Genomic DNA, 24663 nt, shown 5'->3' on the forward strand with positions numbered 1-24663 from the left:
ACAGATTTTCAGAGTTAAAGATAATGCTCTCCCCAATAGACTTTACTCCTGCAAATTTGTCCACCTACTTTTTGAATCCAGCAGATTTTTTTGACGCTCACAACATGGAATGACCTCCATGTTAACTATAAGAACTACGAAGTTCATTCTTTTGTACTGAACCTACTATTTGTTATTTTCTATTAATTCCTTTTTGTGCTTGTATCATAGACATATTGAACATTCAGTTTTTCTCTTCCGTGGGGAGGAGATTCACTTCCTAATAAGTCATTCCAAACCTCTGGTCATCTATCCACTCACCCTCCTTTGGGCCTAACTCCACATGCTTTTTGGAGTCTGTTGCCCCAACCCACAAGGCACGGTTGTACCAGGACTTAAATGGTGGCCTAACGACGCTCTCTGGTCTGTTCTCCATTCCTTTCCAAAACAATCCCTAACATTTAATTTGCTTTTTGAACTGTTACTGAACACTATGATGACATTTTCAATTATGTATCTGTTACACTCAAAGATCCTTTATCCAAGATGGATGATGGTATCCATCACTACACAGAGTTTGGAAGGGAACAAGGTCGGTCCTACGTGCATCATTTTATGTTTAACAACACTAAACTTCATCTGCCATTTTATCACCTGGTCACCATCACTGCGCCCTACTACAACAATCTGCAGCCAAATTCTATTATTATATGCTGAATAACAGTTATATGAAAAGTTCTGAGACCACTCATACAACTTGTGATGCGTAGAACAGCACAAGCGCTAGCAGAGTCCTGTAAGACTCCCCAGGGAGGGATCACCCTCAAAATACAAACTCCTTCCCACTCCTTGTCTCCATTTCTAAGCTATTGTTTGCCTGCTAGAGGATATTCCCTTTTATCTGTGGTGTATTACTTTAAACCCTTGCCGAACAGCTTTTGGGAATTCAGTGAGACTAATATCAGGATTCCCATTTCCGTATGGCTCCTTCAAGGAACCCCAAGGCACCTGTGATCACAGCACTCCCTCTTGTTCTCAATTCAGACCACAGAGAGACTTCAAAGGCTCTCAGCAGCCAGTTTAGGCAGCTGACACCAAGGCACACGCCACTCTCACAGACCCTCAACGAGGGGTAACGCTGAGGGCTAGACATCCCTATGCACTGGAAACACTTGTAGGGAGCAGGAGCTGTGAGAGAAGACAGAGTGAAGCACTGGGAAATGGGGCTGTCGGGAGAATTACCCCTTCACAGGATCACCTAAGCAAAAAGCCAGGGAGATCTGTGGACTCCATCTCTGGGCCGCTAAGGGAGGAGCTCCACAAGGAGGTGGTGGGGGCACAGTTCCCAAGAGAAGAACTGCAAAGGGCAGAAGGCCACAGAGGAAAGTAAGCCCACGGGGCAGAGCCTGGGGGCAACATCAGCAGAGCAGAACCTGAAGAGCCAACAGGGGCAGAATAAGGATAAGAACTGCAAAGCAGCACAAGAACAAACCCAGAACCAAGCAGAGCAGGTTCAGAAGCAGTCCAAGGACTATTAGGGAGCTGAGCACAAGCAGAGAACAACAATTAGGATGAACTGCTCGGTCATCAGAGATTGGTAGGAACAGGCCTCTCTACTTCTGTTCTCTAGGAGTGGGGTAAGAACAGACCCGTAGAGGTGCTGAAGGCAATTTACCAAAAACAACGTGACGATCTAAGAGTCAAGATTATACACAGGGTCATTACTGCCTGTAAAACAGGCACTACTCCCAAGACTTCCGTTCCCCACTGAGAGGATCTCAGGGACAGTCCCATCAAACAAGATCACTAGCAAAGCTTAAGAAAAGGTGCTATACTGGTCAGCACCCACTGCATCCCACCTGTCTCAGACTCACCTAAAGAGCTCCCCGAATTTACTTTTGAGGTGACTGCAGGAGGTATACAGGTCGTAGAGATAGGCCAGGATACAGCGTTCTGCTGAGGAGCCATCTGAGCGGTTCATGCCATGTTTCACCACCCCACACAGGCTGTGTAGAGACAAAAAAAATGCTGCAGCAACAAGGAATAAGGAATAACCTCAAAACATAGATATCTTCCCGAGCTCACAGCAACAGTGCTCACTGGGTAACATATCCTGTCCCCTGCAAATTCCATAAGCTGAACCCTCAAGCACAAAGTTTCCACCTTTTAGGAAGAACATAGATATATCCCTGCCCCTTACAAGACCCCAGAAGATAGGCTACTTCCTTCCACATGGTGAGGGGAAGATTTCCTTACCCTTCGAAGACCTGAGCCATCTGGTCCTGGTTCAATATAAGGCAGGAGTGGTAGTGCCGCAGCACAGCCACGATGCACAGGCACAAGCTGGTGGTGTAGCTGCCAACAAGGTCGGAGGATTTCAACAGCAGTTCTGCCTCCACCACGCTCAGTTCATTCAGCAACTGTACCCAATGACAGAAAAACCCTTCAACAGCCACAGGGGTAAGGTATGGTCAGAAATGGAGCAGGCACACTACACCCACAGCCTATAGGACCTGCCAGGAAAGGGACTGGCAGGCGCTTTCTGCCTAGAGATGTACCCCTGGAACAGTTGGCACCCCATACTTAGGCCCAACGTCTCACTCGGGCAGTACAAAGGGGCTGTCAGTGCTTGTATGTCAGAGGGTGATTGGGATATGGCCACAGATAGCAGCAGGCAGCTTGTTTGGCAATTCTGTCCTGCATAAATCTCACTCAGCTCTCTTTTTAAGGCTAACAGCCTCAATTCTGTCAGCAACCATAGCAAGGCTTCAAGAGACACCTGGCACAGGCTGCAGAAACAGCAACAGGATTTCAGCAGGATCCAGAAGGCAGCCTGCACTGCCATGTGCCAAGGATCCTTCCAGGGGGGTGAGGTGGAAGAGCTGCCAGAGACAGACGAACCCCTTCTCACTCAGAACAAGGCCTTGCTGCAGCCAGGGACAGAGATGCGATGCAAGTCCTTTGGAGACAACCCTGAAGCCTTTGGAAGAATAATCCTCAGAAGAGAACATGTAAGACTACCTGCCACAAACAACCTACTCCTAACAGCTGCAGCCCAGGAGCACCGCCATGACCACCTAATCTGACCACCTCCATGACACAGGTCAGAGGGTCACCAATGATTCCAGGAGCAGCGCAGCTATCACAGCACAGATCTGCTGTCTTTCAGGCTGATGATGCCCTCCCCAGGAAGCATTTGAGCACACTGCACTTACCTGGATGGCAAAGTCGATAAGACCACTGATATTGAGTGAATACTCCATCAAGTCAAATATGAACTGCACGTGCTGTACCAGAGGCAGGTGGTATGACATTCCCAAGGCAAAGCTGGTGATCTGTTCCAAGACATTGCGAGATACCTGCAAGCGCAAGACGACACACAATACTATCTCCCCTTGCAGAAGTCCCTCAGCAGGCCCATCTCCCTCTCCCTCCAGGAAGCTGCTCTCAGTCAGGGCCCAAGAAGGATGGCAGTCTTCAAAGTTTCACATACCTGAGATGTGACTTGGTGCTGATCAAAGTGAGAAAGGTGCTGGAACTTTGCAAAAATATCTTCAGCTGTTGGGAATGCTTCTGGCTTGCTCTTTTTCCTCTTCTGTCCTTCCTCTCCACCTACCAAAGTTGGGAGGATCAGAAAATAGTATTAGGCTACCTTCCTCATCAGAGGAGGACCAGACATCAACGATCAGCACCTGCCGGTCCCTCAGCAAGACCAGCCCCTGCCATGCAGCACAGCCAAAAAGCCTGAGTCCCAGACCTTATGCTGATAAGGATCATCTTGAAATCAAAACAATAAACTGCTGAGGAAGGAATTCCTAACCTGAGAGTAACACCAGGATTAACATCTAGTTTATCCCAAATGAACATACTCCTTGAAAGGAGAAAATAGTTTCTCTCTCGATTTAGAGGTACACTGATTCCCTGAGGAAAACAGATGTTCTGGATTGGAGATGTTCAGCCTCAAAACTTCTTTGTCAGATCACCCCATCTTTTAAAGAATCATCTTTCTCCCACATTTCAAGTTGCCTTTCAGGAAGCAGACTAAGAGAGAAAAAAAGTCGTAGCCAGATTCTCAGCTGATGGAAGTCAGAGGCTTTCTGTTGATTTTGACACAGCTATCCAAATTACACATCCTATGCATTTAGCGTGTGCCCCAAGCATAACGGTATGCTACATTTAATCAAGGTCTTTGCCGAACATGCATAGGCAAAGTCCTCTTTGCTTCTCGTGCACAGATCTAAATGCAAGAAAATAAAATTGAAAAGCCAAAATTTTGGTCACGGTCTCACTCTGAACCTTTATATGACTTAATCCTCCTATGAAGAGAAGTTCAATTAAACAGATTTTGTCAGGAGGCAATCAATTGCCTTACTTGCTGGTTAGTATGCTCAGGAACAGAGCACCATTCCAGACTCTCAGTGACTGGTACAGCTTACCAGGCACTGTAGATTATATAAAATCCTTTCACTGTGAGACTTCAGACAAAGGAGCCAGCCAACTGGAAAGACGCTCCTACTTCAGAAAGGAGTGGCTTAAGCTCTACTAACCCGTCTCTGCAGTGCTCTTTCTGTTTAAGACTTTTAGAATGTCTTTGGTTATTTTCTTGATCGTATGCCGAGCATCATCCCGTTGTTTTCCAACCCCAAAAAGAACTACTAACCGCTGGTTACACTCATGACTGCATGACTCCTCCTAGGGAACCAAAAGAGACAACTGCATTAGCAACTATGAGGCTGAATGCTTTAATCTTCCTTCATAGCTGGATCTCTTAAAGGAAAAGGAAAGCTTCATCTCAGAAGTTGCTATGAGAGTAAGCAAGGAGACATCTTAAGTAGACCACCTCCTGCAGCAGCGCAGGAAAGCATGACTGTTCCTTACCCACCCAAAGCAGTACCACAGGGAAACACAGCGGCCTCATGAACAGAGCACAAGGCAGTAACAGGGGAGCGGTTATAAGCAGATCTCATACCTGAGGAATAGGAAAGTGTGTTGCATACTGGATGTGCCGAGGCTGGTCATACAGGGATGCTAGCATTCCTTCCACAGACTTATCCTTCAGCAGAGGCTTTGCTTCCTTTTCAGGATCTGGTTTCTCAGGGGAAGGGCTGGCTTTAGATTCACAATGCATTGGAGGAGAAAACATCTAGGGAGACATGAGAACAAAAAAAGCTAGGTAGGGAACATGGTCATGCAACAGTGAAGATTGCTGAAGGAAGGTACATCTGCTCAGGCCGAAAAAAGGGCAGGAAGAGGGCACGTTGGAGAAACATCCAGTTCTTGGGGCAATGACCAAGGCAACAAGCTAAGACACTATTCCCATTTCTGCTTCTGATCCATGTCATGTAATGAGTTAAAAACAATACGAAATAAATAATCACAACTTAGGATTTTGGAAACAACCATCTCCACGGAACAAGCAAGGATCCTGGGAAAGCCACATAGTTCTGTACATCACACCTAACATACCTTGAAAGACCAGAAATGGCTGCAGAAATGTAGGTACTCAGGGATTTTTTAACCACCACAAGTTATTTTTATTACTAAGTGCTTCAAAGCATTCTGCAACCATGAACTATGCCTGCAAATATTATGAAGAACCGTAGAACTGAAGTAGTACTGAAGGCCACACAGTACAATGACAGCAGAACTGTGTCTTCTCCCAGGTGATCAAGAAAACCCCTGCCAACACTAACTGGTCACTCCCAATCTCCTGGTGGTATCACAGTCATCCATTTCCCACCCACTTCCAAGTAGCCCATTTCCTACCATGCCCAAACACTGGGCTAGCAGTGGCCAGAGCATAAGGGGTCCCAGGAATGACTGGGACTCACTCTACTCTGACAGACTCCAAACTGCGTAACCAGGTTATATGGACCTTTTTACAGTGTCAGCTGCCTTGCAACCCACCCAATTCCAGCACACTGGCTCTACAGTAGAGAGGGGAAAAAAATACTGAAAAGAAAATTGGTTCTGTTTTACCTTAAACCAGGACAGGGAGTACTCGCACAAAAGTAAGGCACGTGCTGTCCCTGGACCCACCACAACATACCGACCTACTTACTGAGTAGCAGGTAGAAAACGCAGGAACGTACCGAAAAGTCTGTCTTCTCCATGTCATCAAAGAGCATGCTGGAGTTGTGGTCGATGTCCATGGGCTCAGAAAGACCTGTGTCCTGGGAAGAGACAGAGAGCTTTACATCTCAATGATGCACCAAGGAACAAGAGGGTATTTGTTTACTACAGCACTCAATGCCCATGTTGGACAGTAATAGCAGTATGACAACACACCCACGGTGCCTGGCAAGTTGGAGCCTAATACACTGCAAATATCGCGGTACAGGTCTCGTGCGGCACCTCATGATACGCTGCTCTGCTCCGAGCAGTGCAAGATTTTCCTGTCTACCCCTTTACATTCTGCAGGTCCTTTCCAGCCTTCTACTTTTGAAACTGAAATACTAGGGAAATAGGCTGGGGGAAGGAGAAGCATGAGTCACTGGTACCTCCTCCAGCAGGTAATAGCAAGGAGGCTGCCAAGCTGGCAAAAACAGGCAAGCACAACACGGGAACATGTACAGGAGGGCCACAGTGCTTGTGCTCTCACCTCTAGCTTGATGCCACTGTTTCCCTCGGTCTCTTTCCTGTCATGCTCCTCAGCAGGGTCATCGAAGGGTGAGGGTGGGCGAGGCCCATGAGAATCCATGGCGAGATCACCCCGGGAGATGAGCGTGCACATATAGATGTTGTGAGAGAAGACATCATGTCGGATTAGCTCACAGAACAGCAGCACCAGGTTAAAAAACTCCACCTTCTCATTTTCCTTCCCAGGATCAGCTGCAAGGACAGCACAGAGAGTCAGGGCTACCAGAGTTCTGCAGCACTCTGAGCAACACCAGCCACCTCACCTATGGCTAGAGAAAGTGTTTCCAGAGATCTCAACGTAGCAAATGACTGATACGCAGTTCTGAGACTACAGCAGGGACTAAAAACAGAAAGCCCAGATTCAACAGGTGGCAATTACGCGAGTCAAAAGCTCTCCAGTTAGTCACACAGACCAGAGGCAAAGGACTTTAGCCTGGAAGTGCCACTGCTGGGTGTACAAACAGTTGGCTGCATCATACAGAGTTGTACCCTGTCCCCCTTAATCTGCTTGCATTACTTCCACTGAGAAACTATTTCAGAGCTTTACCACTTACTATTTAGAAACCCCCCTCTAGTTCTCAGACTGAATTAATCCCCGATTAGGCTATTGTAATTTATTCTTGGTCAACACTCTGTTAACAGAAGTGCTTCTGCATTATCTTTCTGTCACCTGGCCCTCCAGGCTGCTTTCCCTCCCTCTCCAAGGTATGCTCTGAATGGCAAGGAAGCCAGAGAGAGAGTGTTTAGGTGCATCCAGGACCTACACACTAGAGAACAGCACACAGATTCAAAGTTTGCAGGAGAGTGAAAGCTAGAAACCAGGGGGACCACAAATTCTTACTACATACTTAGCATAGGAGCTTGAGTGTCAAGGAACTGCATAAGGACATCCTGAAAGACAGGAGCACTGGCTGCTGAGAGAGAGCCCGAGGAGATGGAGCCCTTCTCATCCACGACTTCAGAGTCCCCACATCTCTGTGGAAACAGAAAAAAGTACCAACCACTGTCACAGAGGAGAAATTCACTATCTGTAAACCCCAAAATGAAGTCTTCAATCCGATTTTCCTATCTGGCACTTATAGGAAAGCCACCACACAGGTTTCTGGAAACTACTTCACAGTCTCCAAGTATGCCAGTACTTCCGCAGTGCAATCACCTGTCTTCAAACACATCCAAGAAATGGGATACACACCATCCCACAGGCTCATTTATGACCTACTTTGGGTTAGAGGGAGCAAATGCCATAATTAACAGCACCAGTGTCAAGAGGTATTGCGCTGATCAGCCTTTGCCTTTCAGTGTAAGATAATCATAGTTTGGTAACCTCTGCTCTCCTTTAGTGCTGCTAGCCTTCCAGGAAAAAGGACTTACCTCAGCCTCTATCTCTGCCTGACGCTTCTCCAGGAGTTTGGCCACAACCATAGCCCTGTGGCGTCCAGAGCGTTTATAGCTGACAGCCCACTCGCACAGCAAGGCCACCACTGCGTCGTCATCTGGGGAGATCTGTTGAGACATACGCACTACAGTGAGAACCCGAGCCGAAGAGAAGAGGAGAACAGTCCTGAGGCCTCTGGTTGGATATAACAGCAAGTCTTCTTCTAGTAGAACAAAGCCTGAAGACTGCTACGTTCCCCTCTTCCTACCACGGAGGACAGATGTCAAGCTAAAGCCCTCCCGCTTTGTCTCTACATTGCAATATGAGGTGATCCACAGGCCTTGACAAATCTGTATGCTGGCTTTGCTTCAGAAAGTCATCTCTCTCCCAGCAGTACACCTATGGAGTGCTAATCTTAGCACAGAGCGAAACACAGCTTCTCGACAGCGTTATACAAAGTATGTAAACTACCAAACTACTAAATCCACAGCTCACTTCCAGGAACACAGTTCGCACTATGGTCCTACACATCATAAATATGTCACCTCCCAGGCTAAGAGGAACTTGAACTGTGAGCTCCCAGACTGCCAGGAAGCTGCTGCCACCCCAGAATTTGACAAGGCTAGCATATACTTCTCTCAGAGAGATAACATGTCTTTATCATCAATCTACTATCTGGACTGATGTCTTCCATCAGGAGACTCTCCTCAGTTAGCTGTGTGTATTTCTCAAGCTTAGAGGTATTTGTTAGCGTGGACTTTCTAGAGCAGAGACCCCTCCCATTCTCACTTTAGTACCTCCCCAACTTAGGGCTGCCTGAAATCCTTTTCAATGGAGATTGCATCTCTTGGCCAAAGGCCACTACCTAGTCAGCTCTCGGCAGATACAGCACAGTAACCGTGGAATATAAACAAGAACATAGCACATCCAAGACCAGGGCCCAGCAACAAAGTCCCAAGGCACCTCATGACTGTCTTTGGTTGGACCCAGCCCAAATATCCTGTTATACAAGGAATCCAAAGAGTTGCTGAAGTCAGATCTTTCAAAGCTGTGACTGTCCAGAACTTCTAAAGTGTGCAAGACACGGCCAATAGTGAAACCTAGAAGAGAACAGAGAAGAGAAATGTGTATTTGGCAACTGGTACAATGGACTACAGAGCAAAAGTTTCTGTGAGCACATTGCTCAGGAGACTGCCTAAAGAAAGCCGTACCAGATGGGAAAGGGTCCACCTAACTTAGCACCCTGACTCTCACAGCAGCCAACAGCAGATGTTAGGGGAAAGCATCAGAACATGGCACGTATGCAAGAGTATTGCTCTCTGGTACACATTTCCAGCTTCCAGTAAAGGAAACTCCCCCTATACCTGGGGAAACAGACCCATGCACGATTTTGTACTGGAAAGAAAGAGAGCCATTTGTTTTTTTTCACTGCTGACAGTAAACACCAACAGCAGCAAACAGGAAAAATTAAAGAAAATAGCCAGATGGGAAGTTTCTCAGGGTAACACACTGAACAGGGGGAGAGAAACTTTAACCTACAGCAAGTTACCTGCTGTGGTTTCCTGGCACTTGTCAAATGACCAGCGAACTTCCACAGCCTGGCCACGCTCCTTAATCTGCTGCTCAATTTCACGCAGCTTTGCTCGAACCTAAAAGCAATGGACTTGTGTAAACATATAAAAGGATGCCATCGAAGTCCTGTGTACAAAATTATCAGACAACAAAGAGCATGACAGTAGTTCTACTCAAGGTTAGATTCTGCCCATCTTCCAAGGGCATCACTCTCTTGCTTATAGCAGAATGGGAACAGCTAATTCCTTGGGAGTGAGACAGCACCTCCAGCTCTGCTTATCACACAACATGAAAAGAAAATCCTGAAAGAGCCAAGATACAGCTATTATCCTGGACCACAAGAGCTCGCTTTTTTGAAGGCTGCTCACCTGCTGTGTAAAGGCTGAATTCCCTCCTGGCATGGGCAAGTTGGATGGGGCTATAGGCAGGTGGTCCAATGGAGAGCCGGTCTTTATCCTGCTATCAGTCAATGAGTAATGCCACACAAGGGCACTTGGGCAACACAAAATTATACTCTGCAACAGAGAGAAAAGTCAGGATCATTGAGCAAATCAAGGTGAAAACAACTAAATTCGATTGCTTTCCACAGAAATAACCACTCCTTTATCCTACTGCCCAGGCATTCATCATCCTATACACATACTTACTATTTAGATTTTTTTGTTCTAAGCTCTGAAAGAGTCTTTGGGATAAAGACCATACGACAGTAGAAAAAAGCAGACTAGTATTTTTGCTGCACTGTGTTTCTTGCCCTAGGTATGCTTAGGAAGCCAAGACCCGAGTTACATGTTGTCCAAAAGCAGCATCATGTTGCTGTAGAGCTCCCTGCTGCTTCTAAAGAGAACTTATTTTCTACAGCTCGCATCATCAATGCACAATCCAACCCTTGTGGTCCAGGAGCAGTATTTACATTAGTGACTTACAGCCCTCATCAAGAGTAAAGGGTGAGAAGTATGAGTCAACAGACCCAAACTCATTACACTATGTTATTTAGTAATTACAAGTAGGATTATAGTAAGGGTTATAGTAACAATACTATTATATACGCGTTTTCATTCTTTTATCATCTTGTACAGACACCCACACAAACATAGACAAAACTTCATTGAACGATTCCCAGGACACACCCCTACAGCTTCTGGCTCACAAGGAGCGAGGCATTAAGATGGACAACCAAGGCTGTTTTAAACACTCAAACCAAAGAATCCATCATACCTCGGGAACACTTGAGCAAAGGTTAATTACGTACACTGTTAGAAATGCATCTGTGTCCAGCCTGACTCTACCCAGCCTTACCTTTCCTTAGGTAAACTCCCAAATGAAGGATTTTTATATTTAAAAAGACATGTTTTATCACACAGAATCTAGGAAAAAAACAACTTTAAACTTCTTAAACTGAAAGTGACCAAGAAAGATTTAATAGGAATACAAAGGGGTTGTTTATAACCCCCACATTGCTCTCTAGCCCTTGCAGACAGATCCTTACTTCTAGCCAACCGCACTCTAGGAATTTTCTTTCTACCCTGTTTGAGAGCTAGCTGGCTGGCTGCTCCTTAAGCCTGTCAGGGCTCCTTGATCTCAAGTTTCTCTGTTGAGATGCAGGTCCCCAAGCTCTGTGCTCTCTTCCCACCCACCTCCTGCTCCATCCTGCACTCTCTGGAATCTCCTGTGCTTTAACACGCTCCTCTCCTACCCTGGAAGGGGCGATCTCCACTCCTCCTGCAGGGACTCACCTAACCTAGTCACTCTCCTCTTGAAGGAGAAAAAACACAACCACAAACACACGCACTGAACAGAACTCACCTATCTCCCTCTGACACAAGGACAGTATGGACCAAGTCTCACAGTGACACAACAGCATTTGCCTTTCTAACATCTATCAATAAGGCTTCAGCATCCTTGCCCTTTTACTGCAAGGTAAAATTTAATCAATTCCAAGTATAAAGATTATGAGTTTGGAGTGACTCCTTTTCCTAGCCTGCTGACACTCCTGAGGAGAGTGATCTGCCTCAACCACTGAAGTTCTTCCATAAAGAAGTGGGAGGGGTTGTTTTTTGTGTGCGCTGGTTGTTTGGCTTGGGTTTTTTTTGTTCTATGGGGGTGGGTTTTTCTGATGGGGACTTGTTTGTTTTTAAGAGTTCACAAAATTACACTCTTTCATTTCTGGCATAATTTCCTTTCCTAGATGACAACACGCTACTGAGATATATAAGATGAAATAACCCTTTCTTTCTCATGCCCTCTTCTGCAAAACTTTTCCAGCCATCTGAGGCACCTGTGAATAGAGCAAAAGGCTCTAATCACAACCCAATTTTCTTATGCAGGTCAGTCAAGGGCACTGCTACAGCACTGATGTTTGCTATCAAAGCTCTGTAGCACATCGGCAAAGACCTACCCTTTGACAATCGTGGTCTGATATTTCTGTACAAGTTGCCGATTCAGGTCATAATGATTCTTCTGCAATGGCATACAATATAAGCTATCCCTGTTGAGCCCACTGTCACCAAGAACTACTCAAACCTACCTGGAGGATGCAGCTGAGCCCATATACCACTGGCCGGTGCTGGGGGCACAGCAGTAAGTCGCTGAAAGGGCTGGGAGGAGGATTCCCTGCAGCTGGCTGAGGGGTGGGAGTTGAAGGAAGAGCATTCCCTGTCTGGGCAGACAGGATGTGGGGTGGGTGCCCGCCAGCACCATCCAGCTGCATAGCAAGCCTGCGGGTGCAGAAGTAGGCCAGACGTCTGGACAGGTACGCAGACTGCACAAACTCTCCAGAGTACTGTAGGGAAGAGGGAGGGAGGAAAACGTCCTCGTTACAAGCAACACAAGAGAAACCCTTGAACCTCTCAAAGTAGTATCATGCGTTGCACTGCCTTGCAGAAACAGTCCATTTTCACAGAGCTTCTTAGCATCATCAATCACCCGCTGGCTACAGAAAAACCTTTTAAATGGTCTATGGCAATAACTTGATGTATCTAAATGTACCCACACCCACCCAGCCTTCACAGGGCTTCAAAGGTCTGTCTACAATCTGTCGCAAAAGAAAGAAAAGCCGTTTCCACATAGTGGTGCATAATGAGTCCAACTATCACAGCTATGATGCAGGCAGGGATTGCCAAGTCCAGTGCAGGGAAACAGGGTTAAAGGAGAAAGAAGCAGAAGAGACCAAGACTAAAAAGGTTTCCTTGCATGAGCTAAGAACGATTCTCAGAGGGACACTCCCTAGTGTTCTCAGCGCAGAATAGCTCATCATCCCTTAGGCAATAGGAAGGTGACTGACAACAGCAGGAGTAAGTGCTCTCCTGAAGCAAGTACATATTTCTCACCCGCAGCAGCAGGGGTAGGAGCATTTTCAGAAATTCATCTTCTCCTGACCGTATCTTCTCAAAGCACTCGAGGACCCACGTCAGGAATTCATGCCGGTCCAGCATGCCATCCTGCACACAGATAAAGGCAGAGCAAACAGACAAAAGCTGAAGCAACATCCACTAAGGAAAGGCAGAGCAGCAGCAGCTGCTTGCTTTCTATCAGTGGAAATAACTCTAGAAGCTTGTGAAGTTCTGTACTATCCCTGTTCTACTACAGAGCACAGAACTGCATCCATCCCTAACAGTCTATTCACAGGAAAAGAGAATATCGTGCAAAAACAAATCACTTGCATCCACTTCCCCTAGCCCTCCTCTGCCACGCCCCCACCCAGCAGCCCCCTCCAGTCCCTCACCTGGAACATGAACATAGCTAGTTTCTCATTGTAGTCCCACTGCTTCAAAGCTTGTTCAACCTCTTGCGGCATTGGCCCAGATGGTGAGCCACAGCCTTGCCCTGGGAGCTGCCTATAGAACTCCGCAATTTTCTGCAGCTGCTCTGACAGGTACTTGGTGATGATCTGCGTCCATTCTGGAGAAGAGGAAATACGTTAGCAAGAAGTGCCACGGTAAACAGAGGCAGGAAAGAACCAGGCTGGTGCGCAGGTGGAAACCCAAAAAATATCCTGTCATTTGAAAAGGACAGGAAGACAAAGAAAGAAAAGTAAGTGCCACAATATTAGCTTTGCTTGTGGCCGGGGGGTGGTAGGGAAGAAGAGATATCCAAAGAAATAGGGAACAAGGGGAAAAACTTCTGTGTTTGGGGGGCAGGGTTACTTTTGTACAAGAAAAGTTGTGAAGAAAGATTCCTCTCAACAACCGCAGTTGTTGAGAATCAGCAGGCAGAGAGAAGAGGCTTTTCAGCGGGGAGCAGTGTTAGGCCAGCCTGGTTTAGCATCCTCGATAATCTGACAGACAGCAGAAACACTGGAAACTCTTCAACTCTAAACTTGTTCTTAATCTCTTTCAGGTATCGGTGTAAAGCCATGATCAATAGTTTTTTTTCAATAATTATTTTTACTAAAACCTAATTGTGTAAGAGAAACTCAAAATACAAAGCGACAGCACGATTACAGTCCTCTGGGACAATGCAGATGGCAAAACCCAAGGTGAAATATGCAAGAATGTGAAAAAAGCAACACTTACAGGGTGAGCAGTAGGACAAACACTCAAAGGCACAGGAAAGTAAATGAAATAAATACATCTAACATCGCAATCAGCCTCCAGAAATAGAGCTAAGAAGCCTGTGTAATTTTTATACCAAAGATAAGCAAGAAGGGAAAAAAAAAAAAGTATACATGGACTTCAGCTGCTAATACTTCTTTTGAAAGGAGTGTGGTTGGCACCCGTAGACACAGCCATACAAACCAGAAAAAAACAGGGCAGCTCTTCTAGACTACAGCAATCTGAAGCCGGCCAGGATGCAAAGGATGTTAGATATGGGATCCAGTAAGGCTTAACGAAATTGGAAACACAAACAAGGAATAACACACCAGAATTCTCTGGGAAACATACATACTCACTTAAGAAGCTAATCAGTCATGGTTAAACTATAGTGTTTAAGTCTTTGTAGGGTAAGAAAAAAAAACGGGTTGTACAGCAAAGGAGCAACGTAGAACTCAATGGGGAGCAAGAAGAGGTAAGCTCTCAGGAAGTACTTGTGGCTGTTAACACTTATTTTTCAACAGCGTACTCTCACAGGTGGGCCCTGTTGTTTCAGACAGTTATGCGTGCCAGAGCACCGCAGAAAACAAGTTTATATGAATTTCCAGGCTACCTCCTACTATTCAAAAGCAGGCTGAGAAGGAAACATCTGGGATGGACAAAAACAGCGCTCACAAAAGTGCTTACCAATGAAGGGATCAATGACATGACGCTTTTTCACCTTGGTTTCCGTGATGGCAGCATAATAGGCACAAGTCATTTTGATGAGCCAGGCTGCTCTCATTACTGGGACAGTGTATTTCGCCAGATAACCAAAGACCTCTTCCTTTTTGCTAAAGATGGGCACCTGTAACAGAATTGAGAGGGAGAATTGCAACCAAGGACTTAGACGGGAACTATTCCAAAGCAACCTCTAGTCAGAAAGCAACAATACCAGAGCTGCATTTCAGTATAAACAGAAACAAAACAAACTGAAAGCCGACAGAAAACAGAATTACATCACTGTAAATCCACACCCTGAATCCTGCAAACAGCTTTGAGGATATCCTCCAGAATGGATATAAACAACTAGAACAGATACAGAGTAAGGACTGAGCGAGAAACACAGAATATCTGCTATATAGACTGAAGATTTTCGTTTATGTAAACAAAACACAGTGGTTACAAAAGTCTTGTAATATCATGAGTAACAAACAGAAGACTGGCAGAAACAAGGAACTGAGTACCACAGTAGAAAGAAATGCATTAATTCAAGATTCAAAGATCAAGCTACAACATGGGAGGATACCAGTGAAATCATCACACTGCTGATCTATAAACCAGGAAACAATAACACATCACAGCTGTGGGGCTCATTTCCACAGGATATTACGGAGAGCGAAAGTATGCCTGTGTTCACAGAGGAATGACACAAATTCACAGAGAACAGGTCCATTTGGTGTTATCTCAAAGTCCCTGAACTACCGACAGTTCAATTGCTTTGCTATGTTTCTTACATTCTTCCCGATTAGCCTACAATGGCTCAAAGACACAGACTACTTGGCTACCGACAGTTGCTGCTTTCGTGATTAAGTCCACGAAAATTGATGGAGCCCATTGCAGCAAAATGGGGAAGGCCCTGAAAGGTTCAAGCTTTCACAGTGACTTCAGGAAACCGACAGACAACATGCAAAGGAGGACACAAGGACTACATTTATAGAGAGACAGGTTCTGGGAAAATCTGATTATTTTTCCCCCAAGAGTGACTCAGAACTCCAAGGACCAGACAAACTCCAGCTTCTAAACTACATGCTCTGCTACCATTTCACAACTGGGAGCTGTGTTTTTCCACAAGGCATACTAGATTCCTGAGTTCCTTGTTTATAGGCCTACCCTGATATAGAGCTAGCTCCCCTTGCTGTCGGGCACGACAAAATGACTAAATAAGACCCTTCTTTCTTCTTTCATACTCTACAGAATTCAATGCTACCAGGGAAATATCTAGCCCTAGACCTCAGAGCACAGAAATGCTCTAGCCTGGCTGAGACCAAGCTATAATACACATACTTTTCTCAGCTTAAAACCAGAAATGTGTCACTGCAACAGAAGACTGGGAAGTCACTCAGCTGATTATTTCACTTAATTCTCACTGTGACTTCTGAGAATTTGAAAAACCCTCCACAATAGAAATGGTCCTAATCTAAACAACGGACCAAAGGCAACAATGGCAGCTATTCTGAAAGACATCCAAACCTTAAAGTCAAGTATCATACATGCCAAAAGGCAAAGCTGAGCCCAACCTCCAAACAACAGACGAGGGACCAGTTCTTTGAGTGGGAATGACTAGAGCCAGTGCACTACAAATCCTGGATACGCTCTTCAATCTGAAAGTTTTAAGAGATGCAGAAAGAAGAAACGTCTCCAAATAGAAAAAAAAACTTCTACTATACAAACACTTCAGAAACAAGCACAGATTAAATGCTCTGCCCTGCCAGGTAGCCTCTCCTGTAACATACCTTTTTAGCAAGATGAGTGAGGGGCTTAGTTCCAGCCAGATCTGTGAACCAGTTGTTTATGGCACTCTGAGAACGTGCTGTCACCAACCAAAAGTTATCCTTCTGATTCACCTGGGGTTTCCGTCTTCCCGTGTCAGGCAGCGTATTGCATCGCAGCTTTTCTGCAATAATACTGCTAAAATTTGAACTGATCTGGAACAAAAAGAACAAAAGGATGAGTTACATTTCACAGGTCAAAGATCTATTCTATACACTTAAAACCTCATTTTTCGCTCCTACCAGAAGTCTCACCAGTATCAACTTTTGCAACACAAAAAACCTGCTAATAATTTCCTTTGGTATATTTGCAAAGAGGAATGCTTCTAGACAACTCTTACAATAACCGAGCAGGGACTCCAGTTGAGACAGACACAACTCTTTATAAATACTTGTCAAACCAAACAGAAGGCTTCTTGGACAGATGTCAGCCAAGGAAAACAAATATACTGTGCTTATTGATTGCCTTCCATCCCAGGTCATTACTAGTCCTCTTGTCCAGAAGGCCAGGAAGTTAACATCTTGATTTTAGAGACTGAAAAAATGGAGTTGAAGCCTGTCATAAAAGTCCCATGTTTAAATTGCCAGATGTTTCAAGAAATCTTACTTCTCTTCTACCACGGCCATAAGGAAACCAAACCAATAAGAAGTTTCCCGCTTCTGGTATCCTAGTCTTCTGCGTTAATTGCAGAATATAAGGAGTTCTAAATGCTGGTTTAACAGAGACTTAAGATGCAGACCTGCCCATAAGATGTACGGAACAAGACAAGAACTTGCTCTCTCAGAGGCAGGACACAGTTCCTAAAAGTATGCACAACTTTGATTCTACAGGAATAGACGGTTAAGTCCTAAAACACCCATCCTATAGATGAGGGTCTCCTGGTTCTGGACAAGGGGAAGGAACGAGAGCCAGGACCGCCCAGGGCCCAGCAGCCCACCCGTACCAGGCACCAGGCCCTGCCACCCCCCCACACCGTCCGGACGGCTCTCACCTTCGCTGGATTGAAATTGACATTTTTGGCACTGCCGTGCTCGTCCCCGGAGACCGCCGGCTGGTTATTGAAGCCTTGCTTGACGTTCAGAGCAGTCAGCTCATCCTGCGGGGGGAGGGACGGTCGGCAGGGCCCGGCGAGGCCCCTCCACGCCAAAGGCCCGCAACCCCTGTCCCCGCCGGGGCGGCCGGGCCAGCACGGGGACTGGGCAGGGGAAGGCCCGGTGGGTCCCAGCCGCCCCCCAGCCCCAGACCCCCGCTACCAAGCAGCGCCCCAGCCGGGTGCTGAGACACCGAAACGGCGGCCCCGCCGGCAAGCCACCACCCCACCCCCCCCAAACCCGGGGGCCCGGCGGGACGGACCCCTCAGGCCCAGCCACCTCGGGGACGCAGGGCAGCCCCGGGGCCTCCTCACCGCCAGCCCCCCGCCCCGGCCCCCCACCCCGCACCTCCTTCTGCTTGGGATCCTGCGGGTAAACGTCGGGCGGGCCGAGGCGCGGGCGCTTGAGCGGGCGGTGCTCGTAGCTGAGGACGCCGAAGGCCGCCATCCCGGGCCGGCCGGCAGGCAGGGGCGGCCGGGCCACAACAAGGACCGCCGGGGCCGCCCGCGCATGCGCCCTGCGCCGGGGCCGCCCGAGCGCCGCGCCGCTGTCAGGGGCGGTGCCGAGGGGAGACCGAGCGCCCCGGAGCCGGGACGGGGAAGGAGTGCCGAACGGCGCCGGAGAGGGCCGAGCGCTGCCGGAGAGAGACGAGCGCTGCTGGAGAGTGACGAGTGCTGCCGGAGAGTGACGAGTGCCGCCGGAGAGTGCCGAGTGCCGCCGGAGAGAGACGAGCGGTGCCGGAGAGTGCCGAGTGTCGCCGGAGAGGGCCGAGCGTTTCCGGAGAGGGCCGAACGCCGCCAGCAGTGGCCAGCAGGGCGAGGGTGGGATTCTGTCCCTCCGCCCCGCTTTGGGGAGACCCCCCGCTGCAGTGCTGCCTCCAGCTCTGGGGCCACCAAGAAGGACGTGGACCTGTTGGAGCGGGTCCAGAGGAGAGCACGGAGATGCTGGGGGGGCTGGACCCCCTCTGCTGTGAGGACAGGCTGAGAGAGTTGGGGTTGTTCAGCCAGGAGAAGAGAAGGCTCCAGGGAGACCTCACTGTGGCTTTTCAGTACTTAAAGGGGGCTTATAAGAAAGATGGAGACAAACTTTTTAGCAGGGCCTGTGGTGATAGGACAAGGGGTAATGGTTTTAAACTAAAAGAGGCTAGGTTTAGCTTAGATACCAGGAAGAAATTTTTTATGCTGAGGGTGGTGAGACCCTGGCCCACGTTGCCCAGAGAGGTGGTGGATGCCCCATCCCTGGAGACATTCAAGGCCAGGTTGATCAGGGCTCTGAGCAACCTGATCTGGTTGAAGATGTCCCTGCTCATGGCAGCTGGGTTGGACTAGATGGCCTTTAAAGGTCCCTTCCCACCCAAACTATTCTATGATTCTGTGATCCGTACCCCAGGACTTCCTTGCAGGCCACCACCACCTCCAGTCCCGGCCACCCCATGGCCACTGTCCCCCCGACAGCACCCCAATCACTGCGCCCACGTCCACCCCCAGTCTTCTCCCCCATCACTGGCCCTGCAACCAACTCCTCTGATTGCCCCCAGCTCCCGACAGCTGCCCCCATGAACCCCTGTGTGACCATCTCCCCGTAGCCGCCCCCCAGGACTGCCCCAGTGACTCCCAGTTCTGCCCAGTTCTCAGGGACCCAGCCCTGGACACCCACAGTCAGGCCGTGGGTTGGGAATCCCCATCGACCGTGCTCCTGAGGGGCAGTCCTGGGAGGGTGAACCCTGTGGCATGGTGGGGCGAGCCGCGGCAACACAGGGGGATGCATCGCGGGGTCCCAATGGGGTGCGCTGTGGGGCTGAGGGGGAAGGGTGACGGGATCCCATGGGATGAGCCGTGGGACCCTGTGGCATGAGCCATGGGGCCCCAATGTGGTGAGCCGCAGTCCCTTTCGGAGCGCGTCATGGGGCGCCCCACGGCAGCAGGCGGTGCCGTGGGGCAGGAAGCGGCGCGTGTGCGGAAGCCAGCAGCCCTGCGCGGTGGGCTGTGCGGGGAGCTTGTTCGCACGCGCGCCACAGCTGGCCCCGCCATGGCGGTGCCCAGCGCCTTCCTGGCATCTGTCCTCCTCCTCCTCTGCGGGCTGGGCCCCTGCCTTGCCACTGCCCATGGCTCTCCAGGTGAGGGGGGCACACGGGCCCCAGTGGGGGCGGGAGGCTGCAGTGCCCCATGGGTGGATGTTGCTCCCCGGGGATGGCGGGCAAGGGCATGACGTGGGGCTACGTGGGCTGGCGAGGCGTTAGGGCATGTGCCAGAGACCCTGTGAGCCCCTGATGCACCCCGGGACCCCCAGCACCTACACGGCCCCTTGCAGTGGGGCTGCTGGGGGAACTGGGCTGTGCCTGCGAGCCCTGTTGGGTGCCCTTGCTCCCGCCCTGGTGCTGGAGCATCACTGGCACCACCAGCCCCATGGTCTCTGGCCTTGCAACTCACCCAGCCCTATGGATCCTGGCCCCGTGGCCCTACTGGCCCCACAGCTCCCCGCCCTGGGGCTGCCAGGCCTGCAGGTAGCGCTACTGGGAGGGACCCTGGCCATGGGAGTCCCCCGGGGCAGGCCGGGGCAGGGGGCGCTGGCAGGACAGGATGCGCAAGTCCTATCGCTCTGAATCAGCTGGCAGATCTGCACCAGCCACCCTTTCCATCCTGGTCACGTCAGCGGCGCTGCGCGCAGGCAGGGGACTGGGGACGGTGGCTCCTCTTTCCACTCAGCACCCTCGCCCCAGCTGTCGTCCCACTTCTTGGCTGGCTGTCAGTACAACACCAGCTTCCCGTGGCAACAACGCCCCTCTGCGTCCCTGGACTTCCCGGGCTGCCAGGAAGGTGCCCTCTGTCTCCACATGCGGAAACAGCTGGAGCACAGCTCCTGTTTGCTCCATGGCATTACATTACCACCATGGAAAGGTCTGGCTTTCTCCTGCCCCCGTGGTGCTGGCTGATGGGTTTGGGCCTCAGAAGGGAACGGGTGTCCCATTGACTGATTTTCAGGGGGAAAAATCCCACATTCTGGGAGCCCCCAGGACAGCTTTTGGCTGTCAGCAGCTGGTTTGGTGCTCTACGAGGTGAGGCCCATCAGAGGAGCTCGTCCCACAGCAACCCATGACCACGGCTGCCAGAGGGGACTGTGGCGTGATAACCGGTGTGAGGACTGGCACCGCCGCCATGTGCCTGCAGCCCCCGGCCGGACCAGGATGTGGCCTCCAGCTGCGTGGGCAGGACCGGGGCAGGCACGGTGGGGCGGAAGGAGGAGGCAGAGGATCTGGCGTGGGTTCTTGGAGCGGCTGCTCTGCCTCCTGGGGCTCAGCACTGCTTCCTGCAGAGATGGAACCAGCAGGGCTCGGCCCGTGGCCCCATGGTGGAGGGGCTGCGGTGGGAACCACAGCCCAGCATAGCACCCATCACGCAGACACAGGGACACAGGGGCACCTGCAAGCGCCCGAAAGGATAACATCGAGATGAATTTAGCCAGGATGGAGATGTCAGGCACAAATCGCTGATTTTCTTATGGGACAAGCAAAATGGGTCAGCAGGGAAGGGTTTCTGTCCCGTCCCACGGCATCAGGGGCAGCAAACAGTGGCAGGGGGGTGACTTAAGGGAGTGGGTGGAGGAAGCGGGGCGAAACGGCACATCTGGAGCAAGAGGGACCAATGGCATAGATGCGGGAGGAACAGCTGCTCGCCTGGCAGTCGTTGGGAGGAAGATGTGGGGCTGCCGGTAGCCCGGGCCTCACCGACACAGCGTGTGTGAATGGGGCTGTGGGGGCCTGGCATTGCTCTGCTGGGAAGAGCTGGCCTTGTTTGGCTTACAACTGGTGGGGCTGTGCAGGGACCCCCAGCGTATGCTGTGCCTCCCCAGTGCGCTCCTGGGGCGCAGCACAGCTGCCCACCGCCGCGGTGCCCGGCAGCATCTGTCTGTTGCAGGGGTGGAGTGTGTCTTCTTCAATGAGGAGTACATGACCTGCACATGGGGCAGCAAAGAGAAGCTCACAGCCAACTACTCCCTCTACTACTGGTAGGTGCCCCTGCCCCACGGCCATCCCCACAGCAGGGTGTCCAGCGGTGGGTCCCTGCACGGGTGGCTCCTGCCGGCATTGCTGGTCCCAGCAGCAGCCTGCTCCTCTTCCCCCAGCCCAGGGTGGGGGAGGCTCTGTCTCTGGGGCAAGTGGGATGGGATGCGCTGGGGAAGGGGTTCTGGGGAGGGCTGGGGTGTACGGGTGTCTTGGGGAGCCCCAGTAACCCACTGTGGCACAGGTACGAGAACAGGTCCCCCATGGTGGAGTGCAAGCACTACCTGCAGGACCAGGGCATCAGCATCGGCTGCTACTTCAACCAGAGCGAGATCATCCAGTTCCAGCCTTTCCGTGTCCTCCTCAATGCCACCTCCAGTGGCAAGACCCTGGAGGTCCTCAGTGAGCGCATGGAGCTGCAGGACTTGGGTATGGACTGATGGAGGGCACCTGCTCTCCTCTGTGGGGCTGCTGTGGGGCAGGAATGGGGCTGTGGGTCCCCAGGGCTGCCCCATCACGGCCTGGCTGGGGGCAGGGCATGGGGACGGCACTCACTGGGCATCGCCTGTGCCTTGCAGTGAAACCAGATGCACCCGTCAACCTGACCATCCGCAACATGAGCGGCAACCAGCTGCGTCTGACTTGGAGCTCCCCGTACCCCAAAGGCCAGTGCCTGGAGCATGCCGTCAAGTACAAGAGCAACAAGGACACCAGCTGGACGGTGAGAGCCCCCCACGGTTGTGCCTGGGGGATGAGCTGTGCACCCTCCACCATGGCAATGCCAGCCCTCATGGCATGGCCCCCATCTCCCCGCAGGAGCACCGGGTGAACGGAGACATCTTCTCCTTCCCCAGCGTGGACTATGAGAAGTACTACACCTTCTACGTGCGCAGCAAGATCAACAGCTACTGCGGCAGCACCCAGCTCTGGAGCGAGTGGAGCGTCCCCATGGTGTGGGGCAGCAATTCCACCAGCAAAGGTAGGTCCTGGGGGCTGCAGCAGGACAGGGCGGGCTGGGGCATGGTGGGGCTTGGCAGGCATGGGGTGGCCAAGAGAGTGGAGAACTGGCCTGAGGCAGCAGCTGTAGGGTGGAGACCCAGCCAGGTGCCTCAGACGCAGGCAGCAGCGTCGGCCCCTGCATCCTTTGCACTTCTGGAAGCCAAACATTCCCCCGCCAGCAGGACCTGCTGACTTTTGCCAGGGGTTTTGTAGCCCTGGAGTGCTGCTCTGGCACGGCTGGTCCAGGCCAGGGTCATCAACCAGTTGTGGTGACAGTGTGGCAAGGCTTGGGGACCGGCCCCTTCTCCATCCCCCGCTCCCAGCTGAGCCCTGCCACGGGTGAATCCGTGCTCCCATGGCCACCCACAAAGCACCACCGGAGGGTCCGTGTCACCCTGGCTCTTTCCAGGTGCAGTGCTGGAGCACCTGTCCTGGTTCTGGATCCACACGGTCTTTATTCCCATTGCCTCCTGCCTGCTCTTGCTGGTCCTTGTCGTCCTGCTGGTGCGCATGGAAAGGTGAGCCTGGGGGCCAGTGGGGGGCAGCAGCGCTGGGACCCTTCCCCTCTGACACATCTCTCACGCACAGGGTATGGGTCATCCTCATGCCCCGAATCCCCAACCCCAGCAAGAACTTCGATGAGCTCTTCATCACCCACAATGGCAACTTCCAGGTAAGGTGGCTGTGAGCAGCCCTGCCCTGGGCTGCCCGCCTGCCCCGAGGGACTGGGGCTGGGTGGTGACTCCGCTCACCACGCTCTGCTCCCCCCAGGAATGGGCTGGAGTCCCCAAAGACGTCGTGGAGAGCTTCAAGCCCAACTACAGTGAGAACATCTGCTATGTGAGCGAGCTGCCCCCCAAGGACAGCTACGAGCCCCTCCGGGAGGGCAACAGCCACCTGCTGCCTGTGACACCCGGGGCCCTGGCCACCCCCCAGGAGCACAGCCCCTATAAGAACAGCTACCCGGGAGTGTGACACACTCCTGCAGTCCCGCGCCCTGCATGCTCCGCACCCCCGCTGCCCCAGACCTTGCCATCCCACCGGCCTCGCTCCCCGTGCCCACTCTGCCTCTGCCAAATGCCCGGGACCCCTGGCCCTGCTCCCTGCCACGGCCACACGCAGCTCCTGCGACACGGTGGCACACCGGAGCTGCCGGCGGCTCGCCGATCCCCCCTCCCTGCTCCGAGGTGCTCACAAGCACACCCAGGGACATGTCCCCACACCCTGTCCCCGTTGTGCCCCGCCGCCCTGTCCCCATCCCTGCTGTCCCATGCCCATCACTCTTGTGCCCTGCTGTGTGGTGTATGAGGGCACGGACTCCGGCTGTGATAAGCATGAAATCATTTATTGCTTCTCAAGCCTCGGCTTTTATACCCGAGCTCTAAAACTTCCCATGCACCTGCTAGGCAAGTAAACACATATTTCAGATCACCAGCCCAGTCGCCTTATTCAGTTCCCACCAAGATAAGCATGCGAAGCTGTTTACTTGTTCCATGTTTATAACGCGAAGCTGTTTTCTGTTACGTGTTTATATTGGACCAGTTCCTCTTCATTCCATCCGCATCGACATCTGGATTCCTGTTTCTGAGTGCTCTGCTCACGGTGTCTTTGGCCGTACGCAGGCCTCTGCTCGTAGATCTGCCACAATCACCCTTGTGCCCTGCCGCCCTGTCCCCATCCCTGTTGTCCCCATTGCCCATCACCCCCATGCTCTGCTGTCCTGTCCCCATCCCTGCTGTCCCCATGCCCATCACCCCATGCCCTGCTGTCTGGTCCCCAAGCCTGCTCCCCACATGTTCCCCACCCTTATGGCCCCACTGCCTGGTCCCCATGCCCGCTGTCCCCATGCCCCGTCACCCTCATGCCCTGCTGCCTTGTCCTCCACCGGTCCTGCCCTGCTGTCCCCAGGCCATGCCCCTCCACGCAGGGGAAGGCGTCGGGGCGAGG

The 24663-nt window shown here is 51.1% G+C and overlaps 2 protein-coding genes across 3 annotated transcripts in view; one reads left to right on the plus strand and one right to left on the minus strand.

Annotated features, from left to right (window-relative positions):
* MED12 (mediator complex subunit 12) overlaps positions 1 to 18260 on the minus strand; it is a 39091-nt gene extending 20831 nt beyond the window's left edge. The window contains exons 1-20 of one of the 2 annotated variants that reach the window (XM_063345707.1): positions 18066 to 18260; positions 17618 to 17722; positions 16590 to 16781; positions 14782 to 14941; positions 13287 to 13462; positions 12892 to 13002; positions 12090 to 12344; positions 9934 to 10080; positions 9543 to 9642; positions 8957 to 9093; positions 7990 to 8121; positions 7467 to 7593; positions 6581 to 6810; positions 6072 to 6152; positions 4949 to 5122; positions 4527 to 4671; positions 3473 to 3591; positions 3195 to 3338; positions 2236 to 2399; positions 1854 to 1985 (exon numbers count right to left, since the gene is read on the minus strand). In XM_063345707.1, the coding sequence (XP_063201777.1) occupies positions 1854 to 1985; positions 2236 to 2399; positions 3195 to 3338; positions 3473 to 3591; positions 4527 to 4671; positions 4949 to 5122; positions 6072 to 6152; positions 6581 to 6810; positions 7467 to 7593; positions 7990 to 8121; positions 8957 to 9093; positions 9543 to 9642; positions 9934 to 10080; positions 12090 to 12344; positions 12892 to 13002; positions 13287 to 13462; positions 14782 to 14941; positions 16590 to 16781; positions 17618 to 17722; positions 18066 to 18164 (2930 nt within the window). In that variant the 5' untranslated portion in view covers positions 18165 to 18260. The remainder of the gene's footprint in view (positions 1 to 1853; positions 1986 to 2235; positions 2400 to 3194; positions 3339 to 3472; positions 3592 to 4526; positions 4672 to 4948; positions 5123 to 6071; positions 6153 to 6580; positions 6811 to 7466; positions 7594 to 7989; positions 8122 to 8956; positions 9094 to 9542; positions 9643 to 9933; positions 10081 to 12089; positions 12345 to 12891; positions 13003 to 13286; positions 13463 to 14781; positions 14942 to 16589; positions 16782 to 17617; positions 17723 to 18065) is intronic. The other variant, XM_063345708.1, reaches the window with a different exon arrangement.
* Positions 18261 to 19669: 1409 nt separating this feature from the next.
* On the plus strand, positions 19670 to 24147 carry IL2RG (interleukin 2 receptor subunit gamma). Its single transcript, XM_063346346.1, has 8 exons — positions 19670 to 19833; positions 21632 to 21722; positions 21962 to 22146; positions 22296 to 22438; positions 22534 to 22696; positions 23126 to 23234; positions 23305 to 23389; positions 23488 to 24147. Exons 1-8 carry the CDS (start codon positions 19746 to 19748, stop codon positions 23689 to 23691), a joined length of 1068 nt encoding a protein of 355 aa, XP_063202416.1. The 5' UTR covers positions 19670 to 19745; the 3' UTR covers positions 23692 to 24147.
* The last annotated feature ends 516 nt before the right edge of the window (positions 24148 to 24663 follow it).

The sequence above is a fragment of the Chroicocephalus ridibundus genome, chromosome 9 (assembly GCF_963924245.1).
Source record: "Chroicocephalus ridibundus chromosome 9, bChrRid1.1, whole genome shotgun sequence".
Taxonomy (NCBI): domain Eukaryota; kingdom Metazoa; phylum Chordata; class Aves; order Charadriiformes; family Laridae; genus Chroicocephalus; species Chroicocephalus ridibundus.

Bases quoted from the DNA above. Each gene is read 5' to 3' on its own strand.
- IL2RG (XM_063346346.1), top strand. From the start codon at position 19,746: ATGGCGGTGCCCAGCGCCTTCCTGGCATCTGTCCTCCTCCTCCTCTGC. The intron at 21,723-21,961 runs GTAGGTGCCCCT...ACTGTGGCACAG, and splicing joins AACTACTCCCTCTACTACTG to GTACGAGAACAGGTCCCCCA. The intron at 23,390-23,487 runs GTAAGGTGGCTG...TGCTCCCCCCAG, and splicing joins CCCACAATGGCAACTTCCAG to GAATGGGCTGGAGTCCCCAA.